The sequence below is a fragment of the Balaenoptera ricei genome, chromosome X (assembly GCF_028023285.1).
Source record: "Balaenoptera ricei isolate mBalRic1 chromosome X, mBalRic1.hap2, whole genome shotgun sequence".
Lineage (NCBI taxonomy): Eukaryota > Metazoa > Chordata > Mammalia > Artiodactyla > Balaenopteridae > Balaenoptera > Balaenoptera ricei.
Window position 1 is genome coordinate 15,471,684 of NC_082660.1, and position 16,892 is coordinate 15,488,575.

Consider the following 16,892-nt stretch of genomic DNA (forward strand, 5'->3'; position numbering starts at 1 on the left):
CCAGTCAAAATTCCAATGGGTTTTTTTCAAGAATTCCGATAAGCTGATAATAAACTTGCTATCAAGGTTTCTCACCCTTGACAGTGTTGACATTTGGGGCTGAATAACTTTTGTCCTGGGGAGTTGTCCTGTGTGCATTGTAAGATGTTTTGTAGTATCCCCGGGCTCTACTTACTATATACTAGTAGAAACCTACTCCCTACCCCATTGTAAGTTGTGACAATCAAAAATGACTACAGACATTGCCAATGCGGTGGCAGGGGTGGGGATGGGGGTGATAAAATCACTTCCAGAAGAGAACGACAGCTTTATAGCTTTAAAGGGAAAGGACCAAAAATAGCCAGAATACTTCTACAGTAGAACAGACCTGGTCTCCCAGATCTCAGAACTAATTATGAAGCTATAGTAATTAGGACAACTATATGGTCCTAGAATAGACCATCAAACCCAGATATAGTCCTCCTTCCAAATTACAAACTAAGAGAAGATATTTTCAATCCACACAACTAGAATATATAAAGGACTCCTACAAATAAATAAGAAAAGCACAAGCAATCAAATAGAAAAATGGGCAAAAGGCATTGTTATGGACTGAATGTTTGTGTCCCCCCAAAATCCATATGTTGAAATCCTAACCCTCAATGTGATGGTATTGGGAGGTGGAGCTTTTAGGAGGTGATTAGGTCATGAGGATGGAGCCCTCATAAATGAGGTTAGTGCCTTTATAAAAGATACCCCAGAGGGCTCCCATGTGAGGACACAACAAGAAGATGATCATGTATGAATGTGGAAGTGGGTTCTCACCAGACACCAAATTGGCCAGTGCTTTGATCTTGGACTTCCTAGCCTCCAGAACTGTGAGAAATAAATTTCTGTTGTTTATAAGCCACCCAGTCCATGGTATCTGTTATAGCAGCCCAAAAGGACTAAGACAGGCAAGAACATACATTTCACAGAAGACAAAACACGTATGACCAATTAGCATGTGAAAAGCTGTTAAATATCCTTAATGATCAGGGAAATTCAGATCAAGACCGAAATAAGATGCTATTTTCCACATATTAATTGGCAAAAATTTTAAAGTCTAACAATATCAAGTGTTGAAAATGATATAGTTCAAAAGAATTGTTGCTGTTAGGTGTGTATATTGATATAATCATTTTAGAAAATAGTTTCACCTTATATCATGAAGTTGAACAGTCACATGCTCTATGATACAGTAATTCTATTGCTAAATTTATCCCAGAGAAACTCTTACACATGTATACTTGGAGACATATATGATCATAGTAGCATTGTTCACAATAGCAAAAATCTGAAAACAACTCAAATATGCATCAATAGAAGACTGGATTGATCAACTGTAATATATTCATACAATAGAATATTATAGCCAGTCAAAACGAGTAAGCTATACCAACACATACCAACAAGGACAAATCTTAGCAACATAATATTAAGTGAAAAGAGTAAGTGCAAATATTTCATACAACTTGATACCCTTTTTAAAAGTTAAAAACAACTAAAATTAAAAATGGATTTTTAGGTCTGAATATAGACGAGATCAAGGAAAGCAAGAGGAAGATCTAAATAGACATTTCTCCAAAGAATATATACAGATGGCCAAAAAGCACATGAAAAGATGCTCAACATCACTAATTATTAGAGAAATGCAAATCAAAACCACAATGAGGTATCACCTCACACTGGTCAGAATGGCCATCATCAAAAAACCTACAAACAATAAATGCTGGGGACTTCCCTGGTGGTGCAGTGGTTAAGAATCCGCCTGCCAATGCAGGGGTCACGGGTTTGAGCCCTGGTCCGGGAAGATCCCACATGCCATGGAGCAACTAAGCCTGTGCGCCACAACTACTGAAGCCCGCGTGCCTACAGCCCACGCTCCACAACACGAGAAGCCACTGCAGTGAGAAGCCCGCGCACCACAATGAAAACTAGCCCCCACTCACCGCAACTAGAGAAAGCCCACGCACAGCAATGAAGACCCAACGCAGCCGTAAGTAAATAAACAAATAAATAAGTAAAATTATTTAAAAAAATAAATCAATGCTGGAGAGGGTGTGGAGAAAAGGGAACCCTCCTACACTGTTGGTGGGAATGTAAATTGGTACAGCCACTATGGAGAACAGTATGGAGGTTCCTTAAAAAACTAAAAATAGAACTACCTTATGACCCAGCAATCCCACTACTGGGCATATACCCTGAGAAAACCATAATCCGAAAAAATACATGCACCCCAGTGTTCACTGTAGCAGTAATTACAGTAGCCAGGACATGGAAGCAGCCTAAATGTCCATCGACAGAGGAATGGATAAAGAAGATGTGGAACATATATATACCATGGACTATCACTCAGCCATAAAAAAAGAACAAAATAATGCCATTTGCAGCAACATGGATGGACCTAGAGATTATCATACTGAGTGAAGTAAGTCAGACACAGAAGGACAAATATCATATGATAATCACTTATATGTCGAATTTTTTAAAAAGGGTAAAAATGAACTTATTTACAAAACAGAAGTAGAGTCATGGATGTAGAAAACAAACTTATGGTTACCAGGGGGTAAGGGGGGGCAGGGATAAACTGACATATACACACTACCATATATTAAATACATAAGTAATAAGAACCTGCTGTATAGCACAGGGAACTCTACTCAATACTCCATAATGGCCTATATGGGAAAAGAATCTAAAAAAAAAAAAAAGAGTGGATACCTGTATATGTATAACTGATTCACTTTGCTGTACACCTGAAACTAACTAACACAACACTGTAAATCAACTATAGTGCAATAAAAATTTAAAAAAAAAAAAAAAAGGAAAGCAAGAGAATGACTAACAAAGGATTCAGGTGCTTAGCTCAGCTCAGGAGAAGCAGAGTGATGAAATAGCTGAAGACCACATAGCTGGATGTACGTTGTTGTACAAGTCCTAGCTTTCATATTAGATGGTAGGTTCACTGCTGCTTACTTAATTGTAAATTTTATTAGATAGATGGACGGATAGATAGACATAGTAGTTAGAAAGTGTCATGAATGGAATAATGATGAGAGTAGTCCTGAACCAAGGATTAAAATTAATCCAAATCTGTGTATCTAAGGTCCATTAAAAACATGTCACATATAAAATATTTCATAATTAAAGAAAATAGAAAAATAAGAAAGCACACACTCACTTGAACCTGTGCATGTATTTCTGAAAAACTGTAAACAACATTTTTTTTTGCCAGTGGAACGGAATCAAATTCCAAATGTCTTACTGGACCTTGTCTTTTGTTGCTATTTTTGTTTTTATGAGCAACCCTATAACAAATCTTTCTGTAAGGTAAATAACCACTGTGCTGTGCATATAGTTATCTCCTAATTTACATATTTAGTAAGTTTCCGCTTTCAGCCACGCTCTGACCTCTCTATCTCTGTCTGTCTGTCTGTCTGTCTGTCTCTCTCTCTCTCTCTCTCTCTCTCTCTATATATATATATATATATATATATATACATATAAATCCTCTACATATATAATCTCCTTCATACAAATAGCTTCCCAGGGGACCTCCCACAACTTTCCTCTCCCAACTTTGACAGATAGGGTTTCCATCCCTCAACCCAGCTTACCCTTCTCCAGCCTAGCATCTCTCTCACACTTCACTGGTCCCGGCTTCTCATCGTACCTCATTGCCTGTGCAGGTCTATGCTTTTTGAATGCACAGCTCCTTCTCCATCCCCAACAACCACACCCAAGTCCCTATTTCTTCACTCGAGACCAGGCCTATTCCTTTCTTCACTCAACAAATATTTACAAATATACTTGCACTATATTCAATGCACTGAATTAGGTACAATGGGAGATATAATAAGGTGAACCAAAGAAGCCCTGCCTCAGGAACATGCAGACCAGTGGAGGAGATGACATACATACAGCAGAAATAATTACAAGGCAGAAAGTAATGTGTCAAGTCTTGGACACACCTATAAAATCAACACTGATCCAGATCCCAGGATGAATGTGACCTAAGGCAGGAAGCATTTAACAGTCTCCAGCCACCTGCAAGGCTGGACATAGGCATTCAGCTGCCTTTTCGCATTATTTGGTTCTGACTTTGTCACTGAACCCTAGGTCCTGTTCTGGAAACTTGCTTAACATCTCAGTCCCCTACTAGGGGCTCCACACCTTATCATTAAATTCTACCTTGGTCTCCGCCCCTCATTTTTGGTTCTAGTAACTTTTACAGTATGATATCTTTTCATTAGCCCGGGGTCCATGCAAGAACTGGGGAACTGCCCCTAACCTGCCCCTACTAGATGGGATATAGAGAAAGGTGGGATCAAAATCAGCATCAGGGTCCAGTCAGGAAACGGGAAACACACCAGCGATTTGAACAGGGAAAACTGAATATAAAGAATTGTTAACTTGGCAAAGGGTGGTTAACTACTGAAATATAGAGAACTGAAAGGTGTAACAGAAATAACACTGCGGGGATTCCCCGGTGGCGCAGTGGTTAAGAATCTGCCTGCCATTGCAGGGGACACGGGTTCGAGCCCTGGTCCGGGAAAATCCCACATGCTGCAGAACAACTAAGCCCGTGCACCACAACTGCTGAGCCTGAGCTCTAGAGCCTGTGAGCCACAACTCCTGAAGACTGCGCACCTAGAGCCCGTGCTCCGCAACAAGAGAAGCCACCGCAAAGAGAAGCTCGCGCAGTGCAACAAAGAGTAGCCCCCGCTCGCCGCAATTAGAGAAAGCCCGTGCACAGCAACGAAGACCTACGCAGCCATAAATAAATAAATAAATAAAATTAAAAAAAAAAAAAAGAAAGAAATAACACTGCGGAAAGAGGCTGCCACTTCCAGGGCTGACGGAAAAGTAAACAAAGAAGGAACTTAGAAAATTCGAGGAGATCCACCCCCCTCCACTCCCACTCCCCCAGAGTTGAGATTCAGACCTCTAGGTGATAGTGCGACTGCTGCAGGAACACATCATCCACCGCCAGCCAGAGGGAGGAAGAAACCCACTGGAGGCGGCTAGGCAGAACTGTAAGAGCAGCCCCCCGCCGAGAGAACGCCACAGGGACCACTTGCTCATCGAGCCAGTCGAGCCAATCACAGCAGTGGGAAGAAACAAATAAGCAAACCGGAAGCAGAAAAGACCTCTGGCGCCCCCTATTGGCAGAGACTAACGTGGAGCCAGCTGCCAAAGGAGAAAATAGTGTTTGCAGAGACCAGCTCCGGTACTATTGTACAAAGTAGAAAAAAGAAGGTTGGGTTTGGAGCCAAGAGTCAATAAATTAGTAACTGAGACACTGTTATTCATCTAAACTTAGATGTGGGAATAAGGGAAGTTAGACAAGAAACAGGATAAGCTTGAAATCGCAAGTAGGAATCTTTGGCCACCAGTCAAAGCCTGACAAAACTCCATTAACCTCGTTGGCAAGCAGGGAAATGTAAATTAAAGCCTCAGTGGGATACCACTACAAACCCACCAGGTTGGCAAAAATGGTAATTTGCAGTCTTTTAAAAGAGTGCCAATTATACATCAATAAAAAGGTGTTTTTAAAAAAAGACTGACATTATCAGGTTTTGAGAATAAAGTGGAGCATAGGAACTCTCATACACCCGCTGGTGGGAGTATAAATTAGTACAAATGCTTTAGAGAACAGTTTGGCATTATCTAATAAAGTGGAAGATAGACATAGCCTATGGCCCAGCAGTTCTACTTCTATGTATATACCCCAGAAGAACCTGTGCATGCACATCATAAACAAATAAGCTATAATCATTCAATGGAATAAATACTCAATAGCAATGAAAATACGCAGCTACACACTGTGATGTGGATGAAGCCTCAAAAACATAATGTTAAAAAAAAGAAGTGGGACTTCGCTGGTGGTCCAGTGGCTAAGACTCCGTGCTCTCAGTGCAGGGGGCCCGGGTTCGATCCCTGGTCAGGGAACTAGATCACACATGCCACAACTAAGAGTTCGCATGCCGCCACTAAAGATCCCACATGCCACAACTAAAACCCGGCACAGCCAAATAAATAAATAAATATTTTTTAAAAATAAAAGAAGAAGAGAGAGAGAAAGACAACCCAAATGGTATGATTCCATTCAGACAATACTCAATCCAGGATGCATACCTAGGGGTAAAACAAAACAAAGAAACTTGAAAAACAAGGACATGATTATCAGGAGTTAGGAGTTACTTCTGGGGAGGTTGGGGGTCATGGTCAAGTAGGTTGCATGTGGAGAACGTCTGTCAGGTTCTATTTTATTGACATGGGTGACAGTTACCCTGTATTTGGTTTTGGCTTTAAAATACATGTGTTTGTCATACATTTTGTATGTATATTCTATTTCATAATTTTAAAAGAGAAAGCACAAAAAAGCAAGAACCACTGTCTATAATCCACCACTTGTGAATACAAATAGTTTATTTTTCAGTGGATTTCCTTCCTGTTCTTTCTCTCTTTTCCTGGGCATAAATACCCTTTTTTTGCTTCGTGTGTGTTTACAAAATTGAAATTATACTGCAAAACTTATAAAATCGAGATCAAAACTGTTTTTATCTCTTTATTAATATTTTGCCCTAATCTTATTGGAATTCTTTGAAAGACCAATGTCCTATAGTGGTAGAGGCAGAAGACATTGCGTACGAGGTTGTCTGGGTGATAGGCAAGGTACTGGAGAAGGCAGTTTACTTTGCTTTTTTAAGAAGCTTAGAATACCTAATGTCTTTTAGAATGAGTGCAACCAACACGTCATGTGTATTTGGGTTAAATAGGACTTTGTATGCAGACCTAACCATTGACCCAACAAAATATGCTGAAACCTGGTACATCTGGAGAACAGTGAAAAGTTAATTGAGAGTGAAGCACTGGATATGTAGGAAGTGGCAGAAAATTTGTCTGAAGTGGTAGATGGAGCCAGATTGTGAACGGTTTTCTAATGTTAATGATATTGGATTTGGATTAATCCTATAGGTAACAGGTAGCCAGGAGAGCGTTTATTTTTTTCTTTTTAAAAAATTTAAATACATTTTTAATTTTAGTATAGTTTCAGATCTCCATAAAAGTTGTGAAGATAGTACAGCAAGTTCCCATATACCACATACCCAGTTTTCCCTATTGTTAACAACTTACATTGGTAAGGTACATTTGTCACAACTAATGAACCAATACTGATGCATTATTATTATAAACTACAACCCATGGTTTATTCAGATTTCCTTAGTTTATACTTAATGTCTTTTTTCTGTTCCAAAATCCCATCCAGGATACCATATCACATTTAGTCATCATGTCTCCTTAGGCTCCTCTTCTCTATGACAGTTTCTCAGACTATTTGTGGTTTTGATGACCTTGACAGTTTTGAGGAGGACTGGTCAGGTATTTGGTAGAATGTCCCTCCACTGGAATTTGTCTTGTGCTTTTCTCATGATTAGATAGGGTTATGCATTTCTATCACGAAGACCACAGAGGTAAAATGTCATTATTATCACATTATATTAAGGGAACATACTATCAACATGGCTTATCACTGGTGTTGTTGACCTTGATCACCTGGCTGAATAGTGTTTGCCAGGTTTCTCCACTATAAAGTTATTCCTCTCACCCTTGATCCCCCACAATTTCCATACTGTACTCTTTGGAGAGAAGTAATTTAGTGCAGCCTGCTCTCAAGAGGGCTGTGTGTGTGTGTGTGTATCAAGCTCCACCTTCCTGAGGGTGGACTATCTATATAAATTATTTGGAATGCTTCTGCATGGGAGATTTGTCTCTTCTTCAGGGAAGAATTTTAAGCAAAGAAATTGTACTGTCAGATTTGGTTTCCGGAGGGAAAATTTAACAGCAATATGAAGAAGGGGGTAGAGTAGGGAAAGGCAGGGGACCAAAGGATCAGATAAGACACTCTTGAGACAGACTAGGCCAGAGACAGGGAAGTGGCCCTGGGAATAGAGAAGAGGGTCCTACAGGATTTGTGCAGGGGGTGGGAGGGAGGAGACAAAATGCCAGAAGTGGAGAGAATAATAAGTCCATGTTCAGTTTCACTGAGATGTCAAGGAAGAAGTATCAAGTAGCTTGAGAGAATTCTTAGTGAAGAGCTTTGATCACAGATGGAGTTAAAATGTTGGCAGTTGTAAGCTGGCACCTAGAAGGTGAAGCCATAGGAAGAGCTGGGATCATCCAAGGAGAACACATATTTGAAGAAGAAAAGAGGAACAAAGGAAGAAATTCTGGGAACACCAATTATGTGGAACAACATATGCCAAGTTCCAAATCAATAGATGAATAATTTTGGAACATTCATGCATTTGCTTGCACCAGTTCAAGAAATGGCTAATAATCAAGAACATATTTTGGTACTGCTTTCTCTCTTTATGTAATTCAGAAAACTGTTCATGTGGATGTTATAAAGAGACATAGTTCATCCAAAAATGTATGAAGCATGCCAGTGTAATTTTTGTATGTAGGGTACCAGTAAAAAAAAATCAAGATTTGTGGGTTCTTTTTCAGATTAAAACAAATACTATTGCTCAGAGCAGGAATTAAAGAAAATACAAAGTTAGAGATTTAAGAGTAGACTCTGCTTTTTAAACTATTCTTTTAATAAATTTTAAATTGTGCAATATTTAAGACATTCAAGAATGATGAATTAGAAGTGGTAAGAATGATCATTTTTGTCTTTTTCCCTATTTAAAGGAAAGTTTTCAAAGTTTCACATTAAAATGCTATTTGCCTTGCATGTTTTTGTAGTTTAACTCAACTAAATCTCTGGAGAATAGAAGATATTGTAGAAAAAGTGTCATATCATGGAAAAAAACATTAGACTAGTTGTCAGAAAACCCAGGATCCCTTTCTGATTCTCTTACTAATTGGGCAGTCATACGGCACTTGGCATTTCTGGGTCTCGGTTTCCTCATCGATAAAAATGAGGTGGGGGGGATCCACCTACCCATCAAAAGATAGTTGAAAGGCTGAAAAGAAACAGATGAAACTACTTGAGAAAATATAAAACACTATAAAAAACAAGACATTATTATTATTATTGAAAAAATTCTGAGAGCATATTAAGGAAAAGAATAAGGACTGGAATATCAAGAAGAGAAAGATAAGAAAGCCTCAGCTTTCACTATTCCTTCATTCATTCCATTTATTGAGCACAACTACCGTGGAATATTGTTTGGTGCTGAGGAACTCTGAGTTTTGAAAGGCCGGTAAACAAGTAAACTGATAACTACAGAAGTAAGGAAGGTCTACTATGAGAAAAGTGACTAATTCTGCCCCGGAAAATAAAAGTAGGCTTCTCAGAGGAGGTGACATTTGAACTGGATCTTGATAGATAGATTGGAGTTTTCAGGCGAGAAAATTTCGGGCAAGAGACAAAGAAGTCGCTATAGCCCCTATAAAGGACTGAGGGGAAAAATGTACAAATATATCATGGAGTTTTGTAAGGGTGGGCAAGGTGAGTTTGGGGATTTATGAGACACTCAGTGAACATGCAAATGACTTGTCTCATCAGTATGTAGATGAGTGGGGTTTTTTTTTTAAGCTCCTTTTGTAAAAGGACTGAAGTCTAATCGGTTTCAAAATTCTGTACATGTGGCAGACTCCAGGCTGGAAGGCCTTCTGACAAAGGCTATTTGTATAACTAATTTGTGTTGTATTTTTCACATTAAAAAAATCCTTATAATAGTTTAAATGATAAGGATTTTGATGAACAGTGAAAACGTTTACTAGTCACATCTTGATCAGATTAATGTCATGCTCTTTTTCTTTTCAAGTTAAAAGATGTTATATTTCATTTTTCTAGTTAAAAAAAATGCATTCGGCAAGCCATAGCAATCAAGCCACCCCTCCTTTCCTAGCTACAAAGTTAGCTTCACACAAAACTTTCACTCACACAAATACTTTCTTAATGGTCTGGGGGCAGTGAAAAACATTTTTCTAAAAGCAACCTAAAAGTTGCTGAAAAGTTAGACATTCTCCTCTGTGCTCTTTTGCTGCTTAAATTCTAATAATGGTAAGAGTTTGCCCACCTGTCAGAATAAAAGCAAAGCTAACATTTGATGACATTCAGTTAAATAGGAAAAGGCTGAGATTACTCAGTTTCCTAGTCTAAAGGAGGTACTTAATGGGTGGCTAGAGAGCAATCAAAATTAACATAGAAAGACTCCTAAACGTAGACCCAAGATCCAAAAGAAATGAATACTATTAGAAATTCACCAGAATCTGACCCCATGGAGAGGGTTGGCTGACAGAAAGTATCCCAGGATACACCAGCGTGGTGTGATTTAAGAAAGACTGATGCTAAGATTATAATCCTTTCTCAACCTAAAATATAAAGGAAAATTTCCAGTAAACCTGGGAACTATAATGTGTACAATGAGATTTTGTAATGACAAATGCAAGCAGAGAATGGACCTTGCAGATTCTTTAACAAAAGAAGAGGGTTAAATCTCAGAACTAGAATTTAATAATACCCAACTAGAGATACCACTTCACCAGATATCAAAATGATCTCTAAAAAAATAAATAAATAAATGTTCTCTACAACAAGGTACTGATGAAGAAACCAAATCAATGAAACAGAATAAGGAGTTTGGAAATAGACTCATGTATGTGAAAAGTTAGCATATGATAAAGGTGGTATTTCAAAGGACAGCCTGGTGAGAAGTGTTGGAATGATTAGCTATCCATTGGGGGGAAAAAAGGACTCCTACTCCACATGATAAACAAAAAGGAATTCCAGATGGATTGAGGGTGTAACTGTAAAAAAAAAACTTTGAAAATATTAAAAGTATATATATAGGAACATGTTTGTAAACCTGATGCAGAGTTGTTCATCCTGAGGAAGAAAAAAGTTCACAAACCATCAAGGGAAATATTCATAATTTTGACTAAGTAATAATTAAACCTTCTGTCCCATTTTAAAAGACACTAAAGGTTTAAAGACAGACTGTAGACTGGTAGAAAATATTTGTAACATAAATTACAGTCACATAATTAATTTCCATAATATATAAAGAACCAGAGTTTAAGAAACAAGATTACCACTTATGCATAGATGACTTACACAAATATTTTTATGCTCATTCCAGGCCTCTCTTGTGAGTGCCAGACATCTGTATTCACCTTCTACTTGACATCTCTTGCACGACTCAAAGGCTCTTCAAACTCATCAGGCCTTAAACTGAATTTATGATCTTCCCACACATACCGGGTCTTCTCCAACATTCTTTTTTCTCCGTGAAAATATCAATCTACCATTTTTATTTTTTCAATTGGAATTGAAAGAATCAATTGATCCTACCAGTGCTCTGAGAATCAATTCTATCAATTGATTCCCAGAAATCAATCAACCAGAAAGCTACGAGTCAACCTTGGTGTCTCCCTCTCTGCCATCCATCATTTCCAATCCTTCACTAAGCCTTGTCAATTGCACCTCCTTAATAGTTTTTAAGTCCATCCACTTCACCCTATCTCCAGCACTACCTCCCTCATCCAAGCCATCTGACCTTGGCTACTGCAATAGCTTCCTAGCTGGTCCCCCTATATCCACTCTGTCCTCCTAGATTCCTGTTCTTCTCAATGTAGTCTAAGTGATCTACTCAAAAGCAAATCTACTCTTACCATTCAGACTCTGGTCTTTAAATGCCACTCTCCATTAAAAGGAACCAGGGCTCCATGGAGAAATGGCTGATTCCAGGTCAGCGGCATGCAATGCATGAGATAACCCTTTTCCTGCCAGGTAGCAAGGAAGCTATCAAAGACTAAGAAGTGTGTCAGAAGGAAACAGGAAGAAAAAAAAAAAAGGAAACAGGAACCACCTTGAGTGGCCCCCATTGGCCTAAAATGAGACAATTTGGGCGTAAAAAATAATGATAGAATGGATTAAAACACATTGAGTGTATAAAAATCCATGAGTTTGAATTGATAATATGAAAAGAAAGAGAAAGCCAAAACAAACAAATAGACTTACTAGTTGCCATTGGAAGTAGCTCGGTCATCAACACCTTGCTTTGAAAACTGGTAATGAAGGGGAAAGGATTAGTCTTTATTAAGAATAATGGGGCTTCCCTGGTGGCGCAGTGGTTGAGAATCTGCCTGCCAATGCAGGGGACACGGGTTCGAGCCCTGGTCTGGGAAGATCCCACATGCCGCGGAGCAACTGGGCCCGTGAGCCACAATTACTGAGCCTGCGCGTCTGGAGCCTGTGCTCCGCAACGAGAGAGGCTGCGATAGTGAGAGGCCCGCGCACCGCGATGAAGAGTGGCCCCCGCTTTCCACAGCTGGAGAAAGCCCTGGCACAGAAACGAAGACCCAACACAGCCATAAATAAAATAAATAAATAAAATTAAAAAAAAAAAAAAAAAAAAAGAATAATGATTCTGTTTTAGGATTGCCAAATAGTCCTAATTGATGGAAAAAAGTTCCCCACAGAAGAATTACAGCGAATAAGCACAAGAGGAATGACAGAATTATAAAATCACCACTTTTGACATGCCTAATGAAATAACTGATACAGATAATAATCATCAAGTGATGATAAAACCATTAATGGAAAGGCGGCCGTGGAACTAGACAATATCAGGAGGCCAAAGTATCACGTCATTGATCACTCACTGTTTGTAAAGGACAAGCATCTTTACAATGGATGGATCAGACTGTCATCACCTGAACCCAGTGTTCAGTCTAAAAGGGGGATGACAGACATTTTATGCCTCTTGATGTGATCAAGATGAAGTACATAGAATTGCCTGTGAAATGCTGTGTTCTCCAAACCATTGAGCCTTAATCCAATCGAGCCTTTAGATCTAACTTCTACTTTAGAGGAAATATGAGGGATAGAGGAACAAATTAAACACATAATGAGGAAGTAACCAGACTAATTCAGAGGGTTAAATATTCCATGAGACAACTCACCTGGTTTCCTCCAAAAGTCAGGGCATGAAACAAAAAGAGGGAGTGAAGACTGTTGTAAAGTAAAAGAGATTTAAAAGGCCTAATAGGGCTTCCCTGGTGGCACAGTGGTTAAGAATCCCCCTGCCAGCTCAGGGGACACGGGTTCGAGCCCTGGTCTGGGAAGATCTCACATGCCGCGGAGCAATTAAGCCCGTGCGCCACAACTACTGAGCCTGCGCTCTAGAGCCTGTGAGCCACAACTACTGAAGCCCACGTGCCACAACCACTGAAGCCCGCGTGCCTAGAGCCCATGCTCCTCAAAAAGAGAAGCCACCGCAATGTGAAGCCCACGCACCGCAAGGAAGAGTAGCCCCCGCTCGCGGCAACCAGAGAAAAGCCCACGCGCAGCAACGAAGACCCAACGCAGCCAAAATAAATAAATAAAATAAAATAATAAAACAAATAAATTTTAAAAAATAATAAAAGGCCTAATGAACACAATGTGTGGACCTTGTTTAGATCCTAATTCCAAAAAACCAACGGTAACAAAAGGCACGTTTTTTTAGACTATTGGGGAATATAGAGTAGGTATTAGATGATGTTAAGGAATTATTGTTAATTTTATTAGATGTGATAATGGTATTGTGGTTATGTGAGAAATTGTGGGGTTTTTTTGAAAAATTTTTATATACAAATGATGGAGATGTATGACTTTGGCAAGCAGTTCGACAGTTTCCTTTTATTTATTTATTTATTTATTTTTGGCTATGTTGGGTCTTTGGCCTTTCTCTAGTTGCGGCGAGCGGGGGCTACTCTTTGTTGCGGTGCGCGGGCTTCTCATTGCGGTGGCTTCTCTTGTTGCGGAGCTCGGGTTCTAGGCGCGTGGGCTTGCTTGAGTAGTTGTGGCACACGGGCTTAGTTGCTCCGCGGCATGTGGGATCTTCCCGGACCAGGGCTCGAACCCATGTCCCCTGCATTGGCAGGCGGATTGTTAACCACTGCGCCACCAGGGAGGTCCCAAGAAATTGTTCTTATTTATTAGATATGCACACTGAAGTTTTCAGAGGTAAAATGTCATAACGTATGGGATTTATTTTTAAATATTTCAATTTTAAAAAGAGAGAGACGCCTTGCAGACCCTGCTGCCCCTGAGCCTCCTGCGCCGCCCAGTCATGGTCAACCCCACCGTGTTCTTCAACATCGCCATCGATGGCAAGCCTTTGGGCCGCACCTCCTTGGAGCTGTTTGCAGACAAATTTCCAAAGACAGAAGAGAACTTCCGTGCTCTGAGCACTAAGGAGAAAGGATTTGGTTATAAAGGTTCCTGTTTTCACAGAATAATTCCGGGATTTATGTGCCACGGTGGTGACTTCAGATGCCATAATGGCACTGCTGGCAAGTCCATCTATGGGGAGAAATTTGATGATGAGAATTTCCTCCTGAAGCATACGGGTCCTGGCATCTTGTCCATGGCAAATGCTGGCCCCAACACAAACGGTTCCCAGTTTTTCATCTGCACTGCCAAGACTGAGTGGTTGGAGGGCAAGCACGTGGTCTTTGGCAAGGTGGAAGAGGGCATGAATATTGTGGAAGCCATGGAGCGCTTTGGGTCCAGGAATGGCAAGACCAGCAAGAAGATCACCATTGCTGACTGTGGACAAATCTAATAAATTTGACTTGTGTTTTATCTTAACCACCAGACCATTCTTTCTGTAGCTCAGGAGAGCACCCCTTCACCCCCATCTGCTCAAAATATCCTATAATCTTTGTGCTCTTGAAAAGGAGCAGGACCCTATGGTCCTTGCCGCCCCCCCCACCCCGCCCATGTCCTCAGCCTGCCTTTTGTCTGTGAAAAACTTTAGCCAAAGAATAAGTTTCATCAGAGAAGTGAGAAAATGCAGAAACAAAGGAAAACAGTCAAATAATAATAGTTTAGTCATTAAGCATAGTCAAGGACCTTTAGTTCCTCCTTAAGGGCTATAGATCATGTTCTGAGCCATATCCTGTGAGCTGCCTTATAGATACTGAGACCCCCACCAGGTGGAAGAAGTTACCTACATGCTGAGCAGGCTGTAGCCATGACATAAGCTGCCACAATTCTTACAGGCCTCAAAGAAATGGAAACAAACCGATCCTGGAACTGAAGATTAACTGTACCTAAAGCAATCGAGATGATGCTGGTCAGACCACTGATGACCAATTTCAAGATGACTGTCAGAGCTGACTGTATTGTTTCTGCAGGTAGCCCCCTCTCTGTCTATAAAAGCTCTTGTCCCCTGATTATCAGGGGGGCAGTCGGCCTTTGGACAGGTGTCCACCCCCACCCCCCCGCCCCCAGTTGCCAGACTCCGAAATAAAGCAACCTTTGCTTTCCTACCAACACTTGTCTCTTGAGAATTGGCTTTCAAGCGGCGAGCAGCCAGACCTGGGTTCGGTAACACTGTCACTGCACTTCTTTCGGTTCCATATTTTCCTTATCCCCCTCCAAGTTTAACTGGATTGCAAAGTTTAGTTTATGATTATGAAATAAAAACTAAACAACAAAAAGAAAATGAAAACTAAAAGGAGAGAGAGAAGGAAAAAAGGGATAGATGAATCAAGTGTGGTAAATGTTAATAGCTGTTAAAACTGGAGTGATGGTTATCTGCTGGTTTCTTATACTTATTCTCTATACCTTTGAGTATGTGGAATTTTTAGTTTAAAAAGTTTTTTTTTAATATGAAAAAAAAAAGCATGTCTGATTCTGTCAACTCCCTACCTAGAATCCCTCCATGGTTTCCCACTGTTCTTCAGATAAAGACAAAAGTGCTTACTGGGTTTTACAAGGTCCTAGGAGCTGACCCCTTCCTTCCTCCCCAGGGTCATTTCATACCACAAGTCTTGCCTTCTAGAAACTAAGAATTCAGTTGGAGAACCGAGAGAGACATTTGGCATCACAAAATCGATTTAATTTTGCACAACCACTTATAGGAATTGGTTATATTCTCTGTGGCCCTAAGCCATTCATTCTAGCAGCTGCCGTTGAATGTATGGTGGTACCTGTTAATAGTGTCCAGTGGTTAGGCCACTCCAACATGGCCAAGTGAGAGGTGTATCAAAGCCCACAATTCTACTTATGCATTTGAAAAACTAAAATTATTATTTTAGAAAAACTGTGCAAAGGGATGTCTTGAAGATCCCTCTTTGAAAAGGGTTTTGGGTCCATTCCACAGCCATCGGCCACTGCCCTAATCTAGGCCATGGTTGTCTTGCTCCTGGCCTAGGGCAGCAACCGCCCAGCTGGTCTCTCAACTTCCAGTTTCCTCCCCTGTGATCCATTTTCCATATGACAACCAGAATGAATTTCTACAGTGCAAAAGTAATCATGTCCCTGCTCTGCTTAAGTAGCTGCCTGTTGCTCCCTAGAGAAATCCTGAACATCTTAACAGGCTTGGAAAGCCCTTCAAGGCTTCATTCTCTCTCTCCAATCTCATATTTCCCTATTTCCCCCTCCTCTTCCCTACCCTCCAACTCAGAGGTTCTAGACATACCAAACTTCTTCCAGTTCCTCAAAGAAGCTCTCTTCCCTCACCTCTGAGCCTTTGAACGTGCTTTGCAATCTGCCTGGATGGTTCTTCCCACCACTTCGCCTCACCCTTCAGTGGAGTCACTCCTGACTCATCCTTCAGATGTCAGCTTAAATGTTGCTTTTTCTACTTGTCTTTGTTGTGTTTTCATAGTATCCTCTATTTAGCATTTACTATGCTGGATTGTCATTTCTCACTTAATTACTATAAACTTCCCTAAGGCAGAGTCAGTCTTGCTTCAACTGTATCCTCAGCATCTGGTGCAAAGCCTGGGGAATAATAACAACTTGATAAGTGTCTGTCAAATGAACGAATGAACGAAGTCTCTATGAAAATAGCCTGCTAGATAGCTTACCTGATTCCACCTTCTTCTCTAATTCTTGTTAGACTTATCTTTCTAAA

General features: G+C 40.2%; 1 protein-coding gene across 1 annotated transcript; it reads left to right on the forward strand.

The window, feature by feature from the left end:
• The first annotated feature begins 14,057 nt into the window (after nucleotides 1–14,057).
• Nucleotides 14,058–14,650, forward strand: LOC132356906 (peptidyl-prolyl cis-trans isomerase A-like). The gene has a single exon (XM_059910112.1). The coding sequence runs from the start codon at nucleotides 14,097–14,099 to the stop codon at nucleotides 14,589–14,591; it is 495 nt and encodes a 164-aa protein (XP_059766095.1). The 5' UTR covers nucleotides 14,058–14,096; the 3' UTR covers nucleotides 14,592–14,650.
• The last annotated feature ends 2,242 nt before the right edge of the window (nucleotides 14,651–16,892 follow it).